This window comes from Balaenoptera musculus, chromosome 3, assembly GCF_009873245.2.
Source record: "Balaenoptera musculus isolate JJ_BM4_2016_0621 chromosome 3, mBalMus1.pri.v3, whole genome shotgun sequence".
Classification (NCBI taxonomy): Eukaryota; Metazoa; Chordata; class Mammalia; order Artiodactyla; family Balaenopteridae; genus Balaenoptera; species Balaenoptera musculus.
Genome location: NC_045787.1, coordinates 75014095 through 75029645, shown reverse-complemented (window position 1 = coordinate 75029645; position 15551 = coordinate 75014095). Strand labels below are relative to the sequence as shown.

Genomic DNA, 15551 nt, shown 5'->3' with positions numbered 1-15551 from the left:
TATAATTCCTGAGGGATTTGTGGTGTGATGTATACCATATTAACACCACAAAATGTACTGAAATGTACCACGATTGTCTATCAGAAAAGTTGGTATCTATTACATTTTGTGTCCCTTCACAACTACTCATTTTCTTGTGCTCATTACTAAGCACAATAAGATCATCATCAGTTGTATCTATTAAGTAGCCTTGTCCATTATTCCCTTCATCCCCAACCTGCAGGCATATCCAGTTCTTTTCAATCAAGGCAGCAATTTATAGGACACTGTTAATTGATGGAGAATTATTACATTGGTCATTCTTGGATACTGACCACCCTCTATGTTAGAGAGGTTTTTGTAGCCTTCAATAAGAAATACTTATTTTCTTACACCTGTACCTACAAGGGTAGCTAGCTTCCAAAAACTAGAGAAACAGCACAATTGTTAGAAAACAGGATTTCTGTAGCTACGGTTTTAACTTAATTTAGGGAAAAAAGGCACTGTTCTTGTGTAAACATCAAACATTGACTAAGGCAGATGTGGAAAATATCTTGAGGGTGTAGATGGGTTAGGATGACAGAATCAGATGAAAATAATTTTTGGCTATTGTTATTATTGCAGATGTCTCTTTAATGTTTACAAAGTAATAAAAGAGAGAGAAAGGAAGATTATGTGCCCTGAAGGCTTATTCTTTTAAGAAAATCCTCTCACCCATTATCTCTTGAAGGTGGAGGCTTGAAGAATAAATATGGATATAGTTATTCCTTTAATTTCTATTAAGAGCCATGTGTAATGAATTTCATTAATATTGATATAATAATGCTTTCTCATTTAATTAAAAGCAAAAGCTTTTAATTATCTTTTAATCTGTCACACATAAGTCATTCTCTATTCACTGCAGGGCAAAGGCCGCCTTAGTTTTGCTCAAATTCATTAGACTGATAGGCCTCTTCCAGACCTAGGTGTTTTAACATAATTGATCATGTTATTTTGAGAAAAGAACCACATTATTAAAACAGATCCAGATTAAAATGACCTTGTCAAGTTTTTACATGCTGAAAGTGTCAATCTTGACAGAATTTTTTTCATACATCTATTTTTTTTTCCATAGAAAGTTTTTATTTATTAATTATCTAACTAAATAAGAAACAGAGGTTCTCATTATGGCAGTTGTATGAAGTCATTTTCAAAATTTAAGCAATCATACTTAACACATGTTCACATGTTTTAAATCTATCATTCTTTAAATGTTTGCTTGATCAACTCTTTACAGTTATTGACTGATTTAGAGAAACCCAAGTCTGAGGCACTAATATGACCACTTTGCTCTATAGAATTTACCATAATGCTGGTGTTCTGGACTCTATCTAAGGACATTTATTTTCCAGAAGTATCAAAAGAACTAAATAAAAAGGAAGAGAGAAAGTGGAGCTTCAGAAAAGTCAATTCACTTTTTGGTTCTCTAGAGTGTAGTAGAAAGAACGTGGATGAGGAGAATGAAACCAGGCATCCATTCTTGGTTCTGTGCTTTATTGTGTGTGACATTTGGAAAGTAACTTAAACACACTGCACTTTAGTGTCCTTATCTGTAAATTGGGGTTTTAAGTACCTATGTCACAGAGTTTTCATTATGAAGAAGTCAGAGACTGCATCAAAAAATGCTTTTTATATAATAAACTACGACATAGATATTAGGCATTATTATTTATTACAGACAGAACATTAAATTAGAGATCACAATGCTTAGAATGACTGAGAGAGAGCCCTGGAATTTGTCTAGGAGTTGTTCATTTTTCTGAGTCACACATAATACCTTTGTCAATAGGTAATTTCCAAGCTGGCCTGATTTTATACCGCTTGAACCTTGCTTCTGTTTTTTGTTTTTTGTTGTTTTTTTTTTAAATAATCAGCTTGTTGCTATTTAGAGAATATAAGCTAATTTCAGTACTACCTGAAATAGACATAATTAGGAGAGTCAGCATGTAAGGAGAATTTGTGCATGTAATTCAAAGTCCAAAAACAAAGTAAATTTTTGTCCCTTTACTATTCCTAATTACACCTACTATTGTTTCTGTCAGTTAACACAGAAAATATAAAAAAAATTTTCTTATGTTTTGAGGAACAATTCTGAGAGTATTTTTTCCCATTTTGAGTTGGTTATTTCTTTGGAGAGAACTGAAATATTCTCAGATTACTTTCCAAAGTAAAATCTTTCTTAACATGACTCTCAAAAAGGAATTTAAATGAAAGTTAAAGTCTTTAAATGTATTAACTTTTATTTCTCAGGATGGCAGCTATTAGTAAGCCCTAGGCACATACTGTGTTTAAAGGTCTCTGTTCTCTATGTTCATTTGGGAATTTATAATAATAAGTATACTCATTCAGGCATGAAAATTATCTACTAGGTATTAATTAGGGGCATGATCTTAAATTTATTTCGTCTTAGGAGTACATTTCAGTCAATATTTTACTATAGATTTTTATTTAGAATTTTTAAGCTAAAGCTTCCATATAGCTCAGGTTATAACAGGAATGGATAACAACGAGGGCTAAAAACTATGTGTCAAGAAATCTAATTGAAAAATTAGTTCATCACCTGGGCTTTACAAAATTTAACAGACCATAAAGATAATATTCTAAAATGTCTGAATAGATTAATTTTCAAATGCAAAAAGGTTTTTTTTGAAAACATCATAGTATTGATTCTAAATCGAAATGAATTATTATGAAATTCTGTATGATTGTAGAAATCATTTCTTCCTGCTACTCTTATAGTTAATCACATCTCTAACATTATAATTTACTTTTATTAGCAAGATTTGTTGAAGAATGAACAAAATCAAGAAGAAATGGTATTGGATTTACTTTGGGACCTCTCCTGCCACAGCAGTGTTTCCCTCCCATCCACTCTAAGTGGAACATCTTTCCATTTCCTCTCTAGTACTTCTCTTCATTCTGTTGAAGATCATTCCTCTATGGATGTAAAGTCTATATGGGATGATATAAGACTACATCTTCGACGCTTCTTAGTGAGCAGATTACAAACCCACAATGAAATAAACAATTCACAGCAAAAAATTTTGTTGAAAAATCAATGCATACAACGACTCTTATTTCTTTATCCAGAATCAGAAGTAACAATCAAGTACCAAAACATACAGAATAAACTGTTGACTAAACTTCTGCAGAACTGTTTTCCTTCTTACAGCAGAGAAGCAAATTTAGACATAATGGCTGATGGATACCAAGGTACAATGCTTAAGTTATACTCAATGATAAAAGAGGATTTTAACATACTACGTGAAATTTTAGCTCCATCCTCAACAGTGAAATTCATTAAAGAAACTTACCTGGATACTGTTACAGAAGAAATGGCAAAATTTCTTGAAAATTTTTGTGAGCTGCAGTTCAAAGAAAGTGCTGTCCGTGTGATTAAAACAAGCAAGAGCTCCAGCAGGCATAGAGGAGCAGTGCATGCTTTGGGTTAGTGATTTTTTACATTTCTGTTTGGTTTAACTTAAACCTTTTGATATCTTTAATTTTCTTTTTTTTTTAATTTTTGAATTTTATTTGTTTATTTTTATACAGCAGGTTCTTATTAGTTATCTATTTTATACATATTAGTGTATACATGTCAATCCCAGTCTCCCAATTCATCCTACCACCACCACCACCCCACTACCCCCCCACCACTTTTCCCCCTTGGTGTCCATACGTTTGTTCTCTACATCTGTGTCTCTATTTCTGCCCTGCAAACTGGTTCATCTGTACCATTTTTCTAGGTTCCACATATATGCGTTAATATACGATATTTGTTTTTCTCTTTCTGACTTACTTCACTCTGTATGACAGTCTCTAGATCCATCCACATCTCTACAAATGACCCAATTTTGTTCCTTTTTATGCCTGAGTAATATTCCATTGTATATATGTAGCACATCTTCTTTATCCATTCGTCTGTCGATGGGCATTTAGGTTGCTTCCATGACCTGGCTATTGTAAATAGTGCTGCAATGAACATTGGGGTGCATGTGTCTTTTTGAATTATGGTTTTCTCAGGGTATATGCCCAGTAGTGGGATAGCTGGGTCATATGGTCATTCTATTTTTAGTTTTTTTAAGGAACCTCCATACTGTTCTCCATGGTGGCTGTATCAATCTGCATTCCCACCAACAGTGCAAGAGGGTTCCTTTTCTCCACACCCTCTCCAGTATTGATATCTTTAATTTTCTAACTTTTCTATTTGGTTAAACTTAATTGCAAATTTGAAAATAAATCAGAAAATAAATGTTGTGAAATTCTCCACTACACATTTCTCTTATGCATTTCTTTTTCTGTAAGTATAGTAATAGAAGTGTGTTCTTTCCTGTCATTTAAATTATTAAAGATATTGGAAATGTAAGTCAGAAATATTACCAATAAGACTTTCAGTTTTTTAATCACATAAATTATTGGGTGGAACTTTATATATATATATATATATATATATATATAACAGAAAAGTTTAATTTTTAACCCATTGTATCTTCCAGAGCTGAAGCATTATTAAGTAAAAAGAATTGTTGAACACTTGTTGAAATTTTTATTAATGAAAATTGGAAGTTTAAAATTGTAATATTTTAGTCAGCCAATGCCAATATGGCCCTATTATGAAATACTAATTATAAAATTCTATATTATAATTGGTATGGAAGCATAGCATTAACTACAGCTGATTTTTAAAGTTCCTCTAATGTTGTTCCTATAAGAATATATATAATAAAAGAGGATTTGAAGATTCCTAATTTTATTCAAAATATAAAAGATAAAAGAATCTATTATGATATAATAAATTTTTCTTGTCATCATTTTAATTTCCTACCAGTGAAGAAAAATTAAGGTAAAAAATATGATTATTTTGAAAATTATGATTACTCATGCTTTACATAGAATGCTGAGGTATGTTTCTACATAAGTTCATAAACTATATTTTTTAATTATTTGAAAATTATCATTTGGTGAATTGCTATTTTTGAATTTATGATCATTTCATAAAAATTTCCATAACTCACTGTATTTTTACTTACCTTCCTTAATAAAATACCACAATACCAATTTGCTCTGATATATGAATATGAATATATTATATGAATATGATATATGAATTTTCAAATAATTTAATGTTTTGTCTTAGAATTTTTATTTTCTTCAGGAAGCTGTGTCACATCACAGAACAGAGATGCATCAGCCAAGTTTAGGTTACAGCAGAATACAAAATCAGTTAATTTAGGAACATTACAATTTTGCTCAAAGTAAATAGATTTTCATTTTAATTATTACATAAATTTTAAATGCATTTTCATAAGTGTACTTATTTTCTATAATTTTTATGTCCTCTCAAAAAGTTTATGCTTACTTGTAAAGTACTTTCAACATGATAGTTTTATATGTGCTAAATACAGTTTAGTTTATAACAGAAGAAAAGATCCATATGGTTAAAAATATGTGTAAGTTGCTCTGGAGTCTTTAGGGCTGATATTGAGGTGTTTTCCCTTTTGTGAGAGAGAACTATGTGCGTTGGCTTTTACACCGAAATTTGAAGCACTTTCCACAAGTCCAAGTGCACTGATCTTTCTCAAGCTGCTTTATCTGAACTTTGGTATAAATCACTTGTTAAACGAATGCTTTCCATGTGCCAAGCACTGTACTAAGTGCATCCCTTTCCTTATTATCCCAATTTGATAAACAAAGAAAGGAGCTTAGAAAGATTAACTTGCCTTGGGTCACTTGCACAAAGTCAGGATGCACATGTAGATCTTTATGTCTTTAAGACCCATGTTCTTAACCACCATGCTATTGGGTCTTGTCTCAAAATGTAAAATTAAATTCTTTGTCACTTGTAAAAGAAAATTCAAACAGCACTGTTCAAGCGGGCTGCCTGAAAATCAGTTCCGTTCTGCTGTATTGAGTACCTGCCACAGGCACAGCATTTAACAGCTACCGTGTTTAAGGTTTCTAAGCTAGACATGGTAAAGGGAAGAAAACTGAGTAACTGCTGTTAATGCTGTGTGAGAACTCCTAAACTAACTTTTAACAGAGCAATCATATTTTCCACTAATATTTAGCCCAATGATCAAATTTTATTTATTAAGGAAATACAGTTTGAGATTAGCAAAATAATAATAATTTATAAATACTTAATAAAATTTATAATTTATATTCCTATTTGAATAAAATCTAAATTGGCTTGAATGGGTTGTATATTGTCTTTAGTATATGTTTACACTCACCAAGTCTTCAATTTTTTTTTTTTTTTTTGGCTGCGTTGGGTCTTCGTTGCTGCACGCAGGCTCTCTCTAGTTACGGCGAGCAGGGGCTGCTGTTCGTTGTGGTGTGCTGGCGTCTTATTGCAGTGGCTTCTCTTGTTGTGGAGCACGGGCTCTAGGCACGGGGGCTTCAGTAGTTGTGGCATGAGGGCTCTAGAGGGCAGGCGCAGTAGTTGTGGTGCATGGGCTTAGTTGCTCCACAGCATGTGGGATCTTCCCGGACCAGGGCTCAAACCCGTGTCCCCTGCATTGGCAGGCGGATTCTTAACCACTGTGCCACTAGGGAAGCCCAAGTCTTTGATATTTTGCCTGAAACTCTAGACATTCCTTAAGTAACAAGAGTTAGCATTTATTGGGTCAGACATTGCAACACATTATTTCATTTAATCCTTCTAACCACCCAACAAGGTAGGTACCCTTATTTATCTCTATTATATAGTGAGAAAACTAAGGCATAGAGATATTAAGTAATTTGGTCAAGGTTACAAAGTAAAGCCAGGATATAAACTCAGGTCTGTCTGACTGCAATGCCCTGACTGTAACTGTGCTCTACTGCCTAAAAGAACAGGACGGAAATAGCTCATTCCATTAAGAACACTGTTGTGAATCCTCTGTATGCTAAATCTACTTTAGTGTTGTCATTGTTTTACTTTCCCCTGAACTATCCCGAAGTCTTCTCATTCGAAGACTTCGTAATGCTTATTTTGTGATCTACTGAGATATATTAAGCAGACCTTGTATATACACGTCTCTTTTTTCCAGCCTTATTGAGATATAATTGACATATAACACTGTTTAACTTTAAGATGTACAACGTGTTGATTTGTACCCTTAATATTTGTACACTTAATACTTCAAAACGATTACCACCATAGTATTAGCTAATATCTCCATCATGTCACATAATTACCATTACTTTTGTGTGGTGAGAACACTTAAGATTTACTTTCTTAGCAACTTTCAAGTATGTAATACATTATTATTACTATAATCACAATGCTGTGCATTAGATCCCCAGAAATTATAACTCTTCTAACTGGAAATTTGTACCCTTTGACCAGTATCTCCTCATTTCCTCCATTCCCCATCCCCTGGTAACCACCGTAATACGCTGTTTCTATGAGTTTAGTTTTTTTAGATTTCACATATAACTGATATCATATAGTATTTGTCTATCTCTGTCTGACTGTCTGACTTATTTCACTTAGCATAATGCCTTCAAAGTCCATCCATGTTGTTGCAAATTGCAGGATTTCCTTCTTTCTCATGGCTGAATTATAGTCCATTTTACCTATCTCAATCTCCCATATTCTTTATCTATTCATTCATAAATGGACACTTAGGATGTTTCCTTATCTTGGCTATTGTGAATAATGCTGCAACAAACATGGGGGTGCAGATATCTCCTTGATATCTTGTTTTCATTTCCTTTAGATATATTCCAGAAGTGGGATTGCTGATGGTGGTTCTATTTTTAATTTTTTGTGGAACCTCCATACTGTTTTCTGCAATTGCTGTACCAATTTATATTCCCACCAACAGTGCACATGGGTTCCCTTTTCTCTACATCCTCACCAATGCTTGTTATCTCTTGCCTTTTTGATGATAGCCAGGTGTAAGGTGATATCTCATTGTGGTTTTGGTTTGCATTTCTCTGATGATTAGTGATCTTGAGCATCTTTTCATGTACCTGTTGGCCATCTGTATGTCTTCTTTGGAAAAATGTCTGTTGAGGTCCTCTGCCCATTATTTAATCGGATTTTGTTGTTGTTGTTGTTACTGAATTGTATGAGTTCTTTATGTATTTTGTATATTGATCCCTTACTAAATATATGGTTTGCAAATATTTTCTCCCTACCATAGATTTTTTCATTTTGTTGATAGTTTCTTTTGCTGTGCACAAGCTTTTCAGTTTGATATAGTCCCACTTATTAATTTTTGCTTTTGTTGCTTATGCCTTTGGTATTATATCCAAAAAATCATTGCCAAGACCAACATTAAGGAGCTTTTCCCCTATGCTTTCTTCTAGGAGTTTTATGGTTTCAGGTCTTAGGTTTAAGTCTTTTATCCATTTTGAGTTAATTTTTGTATATGTTGTAAGATACGGTTCAGTTTCATTCTCCTTCATGTGTTATCCACTTTTCCCAACACCATTTATTTAACCCTTTCCCCAATGAGTATTCTTAGTTCCCTTGTCAAATATTAGTTGACCGTATATGCAAGGGTTTATTTCTGGGTTCTCAATTCTGTTCCATTGGTCTATGTGTCTATTTTTATGTTTTGATATTTGAAGAAAATGGTGAAATAATGTTATAATGTAAATATTATAGACTCTTTGTGATTTGGTGATATATTCTAGAAAAGAATAATATTATTTTTACAGATACTCTTTTAAGTGATTAAGTCATCGAGTTACTTTTACTTTTAAAATTGTATTTTCTTTGGATGTAAGAAAAGATATTGCTACTTTTCTCAGTGCTTGAAAAAGAGGATTGTTTATGTGTAGTAAATTTTAGTTAGATAAATTCTCTGTATTTTGATATGAAACGATGCAATTAGGAGATTTCAATCATAGGATAAATGTCATGGTCCCTTGTATATCTTACTCTGAATTTTTCTTGAGGTTATTGTTAGCTTGAAAGGGAAAGACTTGAATGTATGATACATGCCTTTGAGTATTTGGAAGGTTTCTAAAGATCTCCAGTGGGTGAGAGGTTGAAACTTGGTGACCTCTACCCCTTCCCTCTCCCAGTTCCTTTATATTTTGTTTAAGGAAGATTGGGGGTAGGGGAAACAGAATCCCTCTGGGGATGAAAAGATCCTTTAGAGTAAAGAAGACCCTCAAGCCAAGATAAAGGCAGAATTTTGACTAAGGAGGCACAGATCACAATTGGAAAGTAGGCCAGTCAAAATCACCCTAATTTCTCTCCTACTCCTCCGGTAGCTCTGACTAGCTGAGTGATGATCTCAGGGAAATGTAAAGAAGTATATTGAGGCCAGCATGCAAAGTGTGTACAGAAAGAAGCATTTGTATGGTATTGTTACAGAAGAGACCAAGCCTCCTAGAATGATACCACATCTCTTGATCCTATTGTGCTCCTGAGACAGAGGTGAAGATCTCCATTAGATCTCTGATGTCAGTCATGCTTGTTGTTTTCTAACCCCACACTAGTAGAAGCTGGAATTTCAAGTAATACAAAACAGTAACGGGGAAAAAAATTCCTAAGAGAAAGTTATATCTTTATTCAGTTATCACAAATTCCTTTAAAGTAATAGTACAATTTCAGGGTTTTTTGTTTTACCGTTGTTGAAAATACTAATAAATGATATTGTTGATTAGCTTTATTTCCCCACTGTTTTATCATACTTGCTATTCTTTAATGAAATACTGGTATATTCCTTGTTTACAAGTACTTGCTCTCAGAAGGAGAAAAGTACAGTTATCAGGGTCAAGGGTGCTCGTCTTGAATCTCCCACCCCCTTGTTTTTGTGACCTTAGATAAGTCACTTAACCTCTTCATATCGTTCTAATTGATAAAATGAAAGGGTTATATTAGATAATATCTAAGCTTTAACTCTAAACTTATTCTGACTCTGTGACGTGGAAATCATTCCACAACCAGATTTTTTATACCTATGATTTATCATTGGAAACTGTCACATTTATTTTCTTTGCTGACTGACAGTACAGATGTATTAGCTGGGTAAGTGTGTGACTTTGTATGCCACTGTAACAAATACAGAAACGTCCTTTAGATCTTCATCTGTGTGATTTTTCCTCCCCAAGTGAAACTCGAAAATAACAGTATGGAAAGTGCCCACTTCCTACAGTTGCATTTTTAATGAGGATGGGAGGGTGAAGAGGGGAGTCCGTGATTAAGCAAAAACAGGAAGTAGAGTCTCTCCTTCCAGCTGACATCTGAAGCGATTCCTAGAAATTCTTTTTTGGGCTTCCCCTTTGATCCTACAACCAACTGTTTTTGTTTTGTTTTATTTTTTGTTTCAATTTTTTTTTTCTAGTAGCATTTTAAATCAGATCATTGAAAATTAAGATCACAGGCAAGAACTGGAAATACAATATTATTTTGTATTGTTGATTGAAAAGAAATTCGTATGCCTTTTCTCTGGCATGTATTTAAAGTAGGCAAAGCAGGGATTTAAGACTTGTGTTTTTTCCTGGGGAAGAACCAGCTCATTTCTACAATGCTATAGACAGTAGGCATGGACGAAATACGTTTTCTCAAAAAGTGTCTCTGTATCCATACAAACCCTTCTGTAAGTAAGAACAAAATGAAAACCTCAGAATTAGGACTATAAAGCATGGAAGAGTGAGTGATCTTTTCCTAAGAGTCTGTGGGTAAGAATTTCATGAGCCATATGAAAACAATTGTACATGTTAAACTTATGTAAATAATTTTAGTATTTTTTTCAGCATGTGAAGGAAGTCAAACGTGATTTGGGTTTTGGCGTAATTGATTCTAAAGCCTTCCCTCCTGCAAGTTCGGTTACATGGCATGTTCAGAGCCTTCTTGAGGCTTCTCCTAGAATGTGCTAGGACATCCATGCCATCAGTAGAGAGAACGGGCTTGTCTTCCCTTTTTCTGAGCCTGGAGGATGTTCTCTACTCAGTCTAATTCCTTTCTGTACTGTCTGTCTCTCTACAGTAGAAGTACACAGGGTGATCCATCAAGGTGAGGGTGAAAATTAGAACTATTTAGTTTTATTTCATCCTTTATATAAGAGGCAGGACAGGACAAATTTTTCATGCCATTTAAGATAGTGTTTTCTGTGTTAAAAGTCATTCCCAGCCATTCTGATTCTTGAGTTTTGGTAAGGCACAAATAGCTTAGGCTCTATTTTGCACTAAAAACCTGAATAAAGTATATACTTTGCAAAGGATACTACTCAGAACATGAATTCACCATTAATTTTTTGTTAATATTTTCTCATTGATCATCTTCAGTTTTCCTTGTTATCTATTTACAAATATATAAAATCAGTTATATAATAGATACTGTTTTTTAGGTCCTTTTAATTTGCCATGCACCATGCTAAGCACTTTATGCACTGATACACCATTTGATTCTTACAAACATCTCTGAAAATTTGGATATTATCCCTACTTTATAGTTGCAGAAACTGAGGTTGGATAAGTTAAAGAGCTTTCCCAAAGTCCCACTGCTAGGATGTACCTTGACTGGGATTCAAATCCATTTCTGAATTATGACCAAGCCTATTCTCTTAAATACTGTCTTTCTTTCTCTTGCTAAATGAAATCCCTTGCAAGATCAGGAACCCTTTTATAATTTGAAGAGTAATTCCCATGAGCCACAGATCCTGATTTTTGTGTTGGACTTTCTGGAATTGTAACACATATACTTATTCTCTACATATAAAATTAAACAAACTTGGATTTTGGAAGCAACTATGATAGTAATAGAGTGCAAAGCTACATCACTGGATTTTCTGCTTGGGAAAAATTTGGAAAGGAAAAAAAAAAATCCAAGACTTTCCATCTAACACATGAAAAGGAAAATAATAATGTTAATTTTTTACTTAATATAAACAAATATCTAGAGGAGGCTCTCATTTTATTCCTAGAGAAGCAGGTAATCTGCTTACATATAAGACTTTTGCCAGAGTTAAGCTATAAGTAATTAAGTTACTGAAATAGTTGAAGCAATTATTGCTAGGTTTAAGATCCTTTTTACGATTAATTAATAATAATCCCACATGTTAGTGATATGTTTGCAAGATGCTTCCACATTTTGGGGTTTTTTATTTAATTTATATTTGCTCCACCACCAGTCTGAAATTAGGCAGTGCAGCAACTCCAGTTCTTGTTTTATGGGTGACAAAAACTACGGCATTTTGGCTGATTAACAAATCAAGTTGGAGACGGAACTAAGAGTAGAAGTATCTTCCCACTATACCTCAGTGCCTCATAAGAAAATAAACGAAAAGTCTCACACTAGAATTTTTTCCCTAAGGAGTTGATGGCGTATTTAAATTCTTCCTACTAAAGGTTGTATCATCTGTGAAAATTATTTATTTGATTAAAAACTGTGAGAAAAATGACTGGATGTGTATGAGGGGAGGGTGTACGTTACGTGGTTGGGTAGATATGTAGTATTATGCATATGCGCACGTATCTTTATTTACCTAAAATGTTTTTCTGCTGCATGGCTCTATTTTCTGACCCCATTATTCACCATTAAATGTTCAGAGGCCTCTGAATCTTTGTTTTAAAGACACTAAAGCAACAAAGGTGGAAAGTATATTCCCTAAAAGATAAAGTGGATGTAGTTTAGTTTGGGTAATATTTTTGCTTCCGTGCAGCAACAATTAGCAAACGCTAAATTGCCCTCAATTATCGACTCCTTAGAACACCTGTGTGTTCTTCCTAAAGATGGAAAGAATATTTTACCAGCCACATTCTCTAGTTATGACATTCAAAAACTAAGGATGGTAGATAAAAATGACTTACTGGTTTCTCATGAGGGGTCATAAGTCAGCTTGAGATTTATATTCCTTATTAACCATTCAGTAACAGTTTTTAAAATTAAAAAGAAGATTAAAATACTGAGATTTTAAAACTCTTATTTTTTTTTTTTTTTTTGTTTATTTATTTATTTATTTTATTTATGGCTGTGTTGGGTCTTCGTTTCCCTGCGAGGGCCTTCTCTAGTTGTGGCAAGTGGGGGCCACTCTTCATCGCGGTGCGCGGACCTCTCACTATTGCGGCCTCTCTTTTTGCGGAGCACAGGCTCCAGATGCGCAAGCTCAGTAATTGTGGCTCACGGGCCCAGTTGCTCCGCGGCATGTGGGATCTTCCCAGACCAGGACTCGAACCCGTGTCCCCTGCACTGGCAGGCGGACTCCCAACCACTGCGCCACCAGGGAAGCCCCAAAACTCTTATTTTTTAACTTGGAAAAAGAAATTGTCTAGTTAAAAATATAAGTAACAAATTAAGAGAAGAATGAAAATAATTGTAAACAAATTATTGAAAAGAAGTTCAGAATAAAATTATTCTAAAAGTAAACAAATTTATTTTGCAACTATTCTATGTTGAGCAAAGAATGTGGATGAGTAATACACTGGAAGCAGTTGTAAGCCAGAAATTCAAAATCTGTAGAAAGTGATTTGGTAAGTCACTAATGCAACCTTTCTAAAATTTTTCTGACTTCTGCTTCCCCCTGCTAAAGTTATTTATGTCATTCGATGTCTTGGTTTATGAACACAGTGATAAATGTGAATGCTTAGCTCTGTTGTTTTATGTAAAAATGTTTACAGGTTTTTGCTTTTACAGATCGTGAATCCCTGAATTCTTGTTTAGCATATGGGCATTTTCCAGTAGACTATTATAACCTTGAATGTTGTTTAATTAACATATTTTTTTCTTAGGTTCTCAGAAAATGTAATACGTGACTTCTGGTCACTATGCTATCAATCAATTATTAGTATCAAACTTGTTTTCATAAATGTTCAAGAAAAAAAGTTTAATAAGCAAAAAGACATTGGTGAGATTCCTTTAAAAATGTACTGTTTCTAACAGAAGACTGAAAATTGTAATGGTTCTTCCTGCATCTCAACATTCTTTGTTATGAAAATCAACTCGGCAGATATACATTACGTTATAACATTTTCAATGTCATTATTTATATATAAGTATGAAAATCTTTGACCATCAGTGTCACATCTATGAAGTCAAATATTTGTTATAAAACATACCTTCTGCCTCAAAGTAGCTGTCATTTAACATCTCTACCTTTATTTAGTTATTTTTTAACCGAGGGGAAATCTGTGTCTCATACACCTGGGACTGTTAAAATTCTTTGTTTAAATTGGCATTTTTCTGAGTATGGACTGATCTCTCTGCACAGGGATTTATAGAGGAGAAACTGCTGGTAGCTTTGAGAGTTAGACCAATCCCTTCCTCACATGTGGAAATAAGAAAATAATCCTTAGCTTTGGGTAAAATGTTTAAAAGTTATAATGGATTTCCAGTCAAGGTCTTTTGCCTCTGTCATTCTTAAAATTTAATGTCTATTCCTTTGTTTAATACATATATTTTTAGTTTGCTTCTAGTTTTACCAGAACATTCATAAGCACTTTGATGGTTGGGCTATCTAAACGGAGATCTAAAATTGCGCTTGTAAGGAAGTAAAAAGTTACTTAAAATTAAGTACAGTATATTGCTTCAATCAAAAGCCAAACCTATCACTGTTTGTTTTTGCAACTTCTTTTCAACATTGAGTAAAAACAGAAAACCCTTGTCTATTATTTAGAAAAATGTAGCTTATCTTGTTACCTGTTTAATCTTTTCCATAATAGAATCATAGGAAGTACCAAGTTAGCAGGTAAGTGCCAGTGAGAGATGAAAATCTAATAAGGCCTTTGGAATTATGATGCCAGTGATATATGAAAAACTAAATAATTTGAAGTTTTGATATTTTTGATTGCTGTGACATGGTCAAACTGAACTGATTTTAGAATATCTGGCATTATATTGTTTGTCCTCCAAGGTAAAAATTATTTTAAGTTTAAAATTCAGTATTAGCATTTCCATTAGCAAAAAGCACACAGTACTAATCATTGTAGTAATTATTGGAGTAGACACCCAGGTTTGCGAAATAACCTATCCTGAAAAGAAGAGAAATACCCTCCAAATTTTATGATGATCATTGTGAAAGAAAGTTATATTGTAAAATTGTTTTATAGTGCCTTCCTATATCTTTTTTCCAAACTGTACTGAAATCAATTATTATCATCTTTGTTAATGTTCTTTTAGTAGCACAATAAAATAGTAATTCTTCAGCTATTTGAAGAGTGTGTACTTTTAATGGATATTTTTCTTATAATTTTTCTTAGTCATGGTTACAAAAACCATAAAGTTCCCCGTTATTGGTATATGGTATATGGGTCTAGTATATGGTATTGGTTATTGGTATACCATATTGGTATATGGGTTATTGGTATATGGGTCTAGTTAGTAGAGCCTGAACCTCAAAGAGCAATGGGAAGATGTAGCAATTACAGCCTCTTTAAGATTTAATAGCTAAGATCTAATGTGGAATCAGTATGTAAAAATGAGAAAAATACTTGTTCAACTTTATAGACAAGATATTACTGCACAGATTTTGCTGAAGCTTTATGTTCACTGAGTCCCTCTAAAGAGACTTGTATTGTCTTTATAGAGCTTGAACAGTTGGCCTCAATATCTCATTATTTAGATTAAGCATATGCAAATTTGTACAAGCTCT

The 15551-nt window shown here is 33.5% G+C and overlaps 1 protein-coding gene across 2 annotated transcripts in view; it reads left to right on the top strand.

The window, feature by feature from the left end:
* Positions 1-15551, top strand: part of KIAA0825 (KIAA0825 ortholog) — a 405558-nt gene that overhangs the window by 76936 nt on the left and 313071 nt on the right. For both annotated transcript variants that reach the window (XM_036846744.1, XM_036846743.1), the window contains one exon: positions 2796-3465. In XM_036846744.1, coding sequence (XP_036702639.1) covers positions 2796-3465 — 670 coding nt within the window. The remainder of the gene's footprint in view (positions 1-2795; positions 3466-15551) is intronic.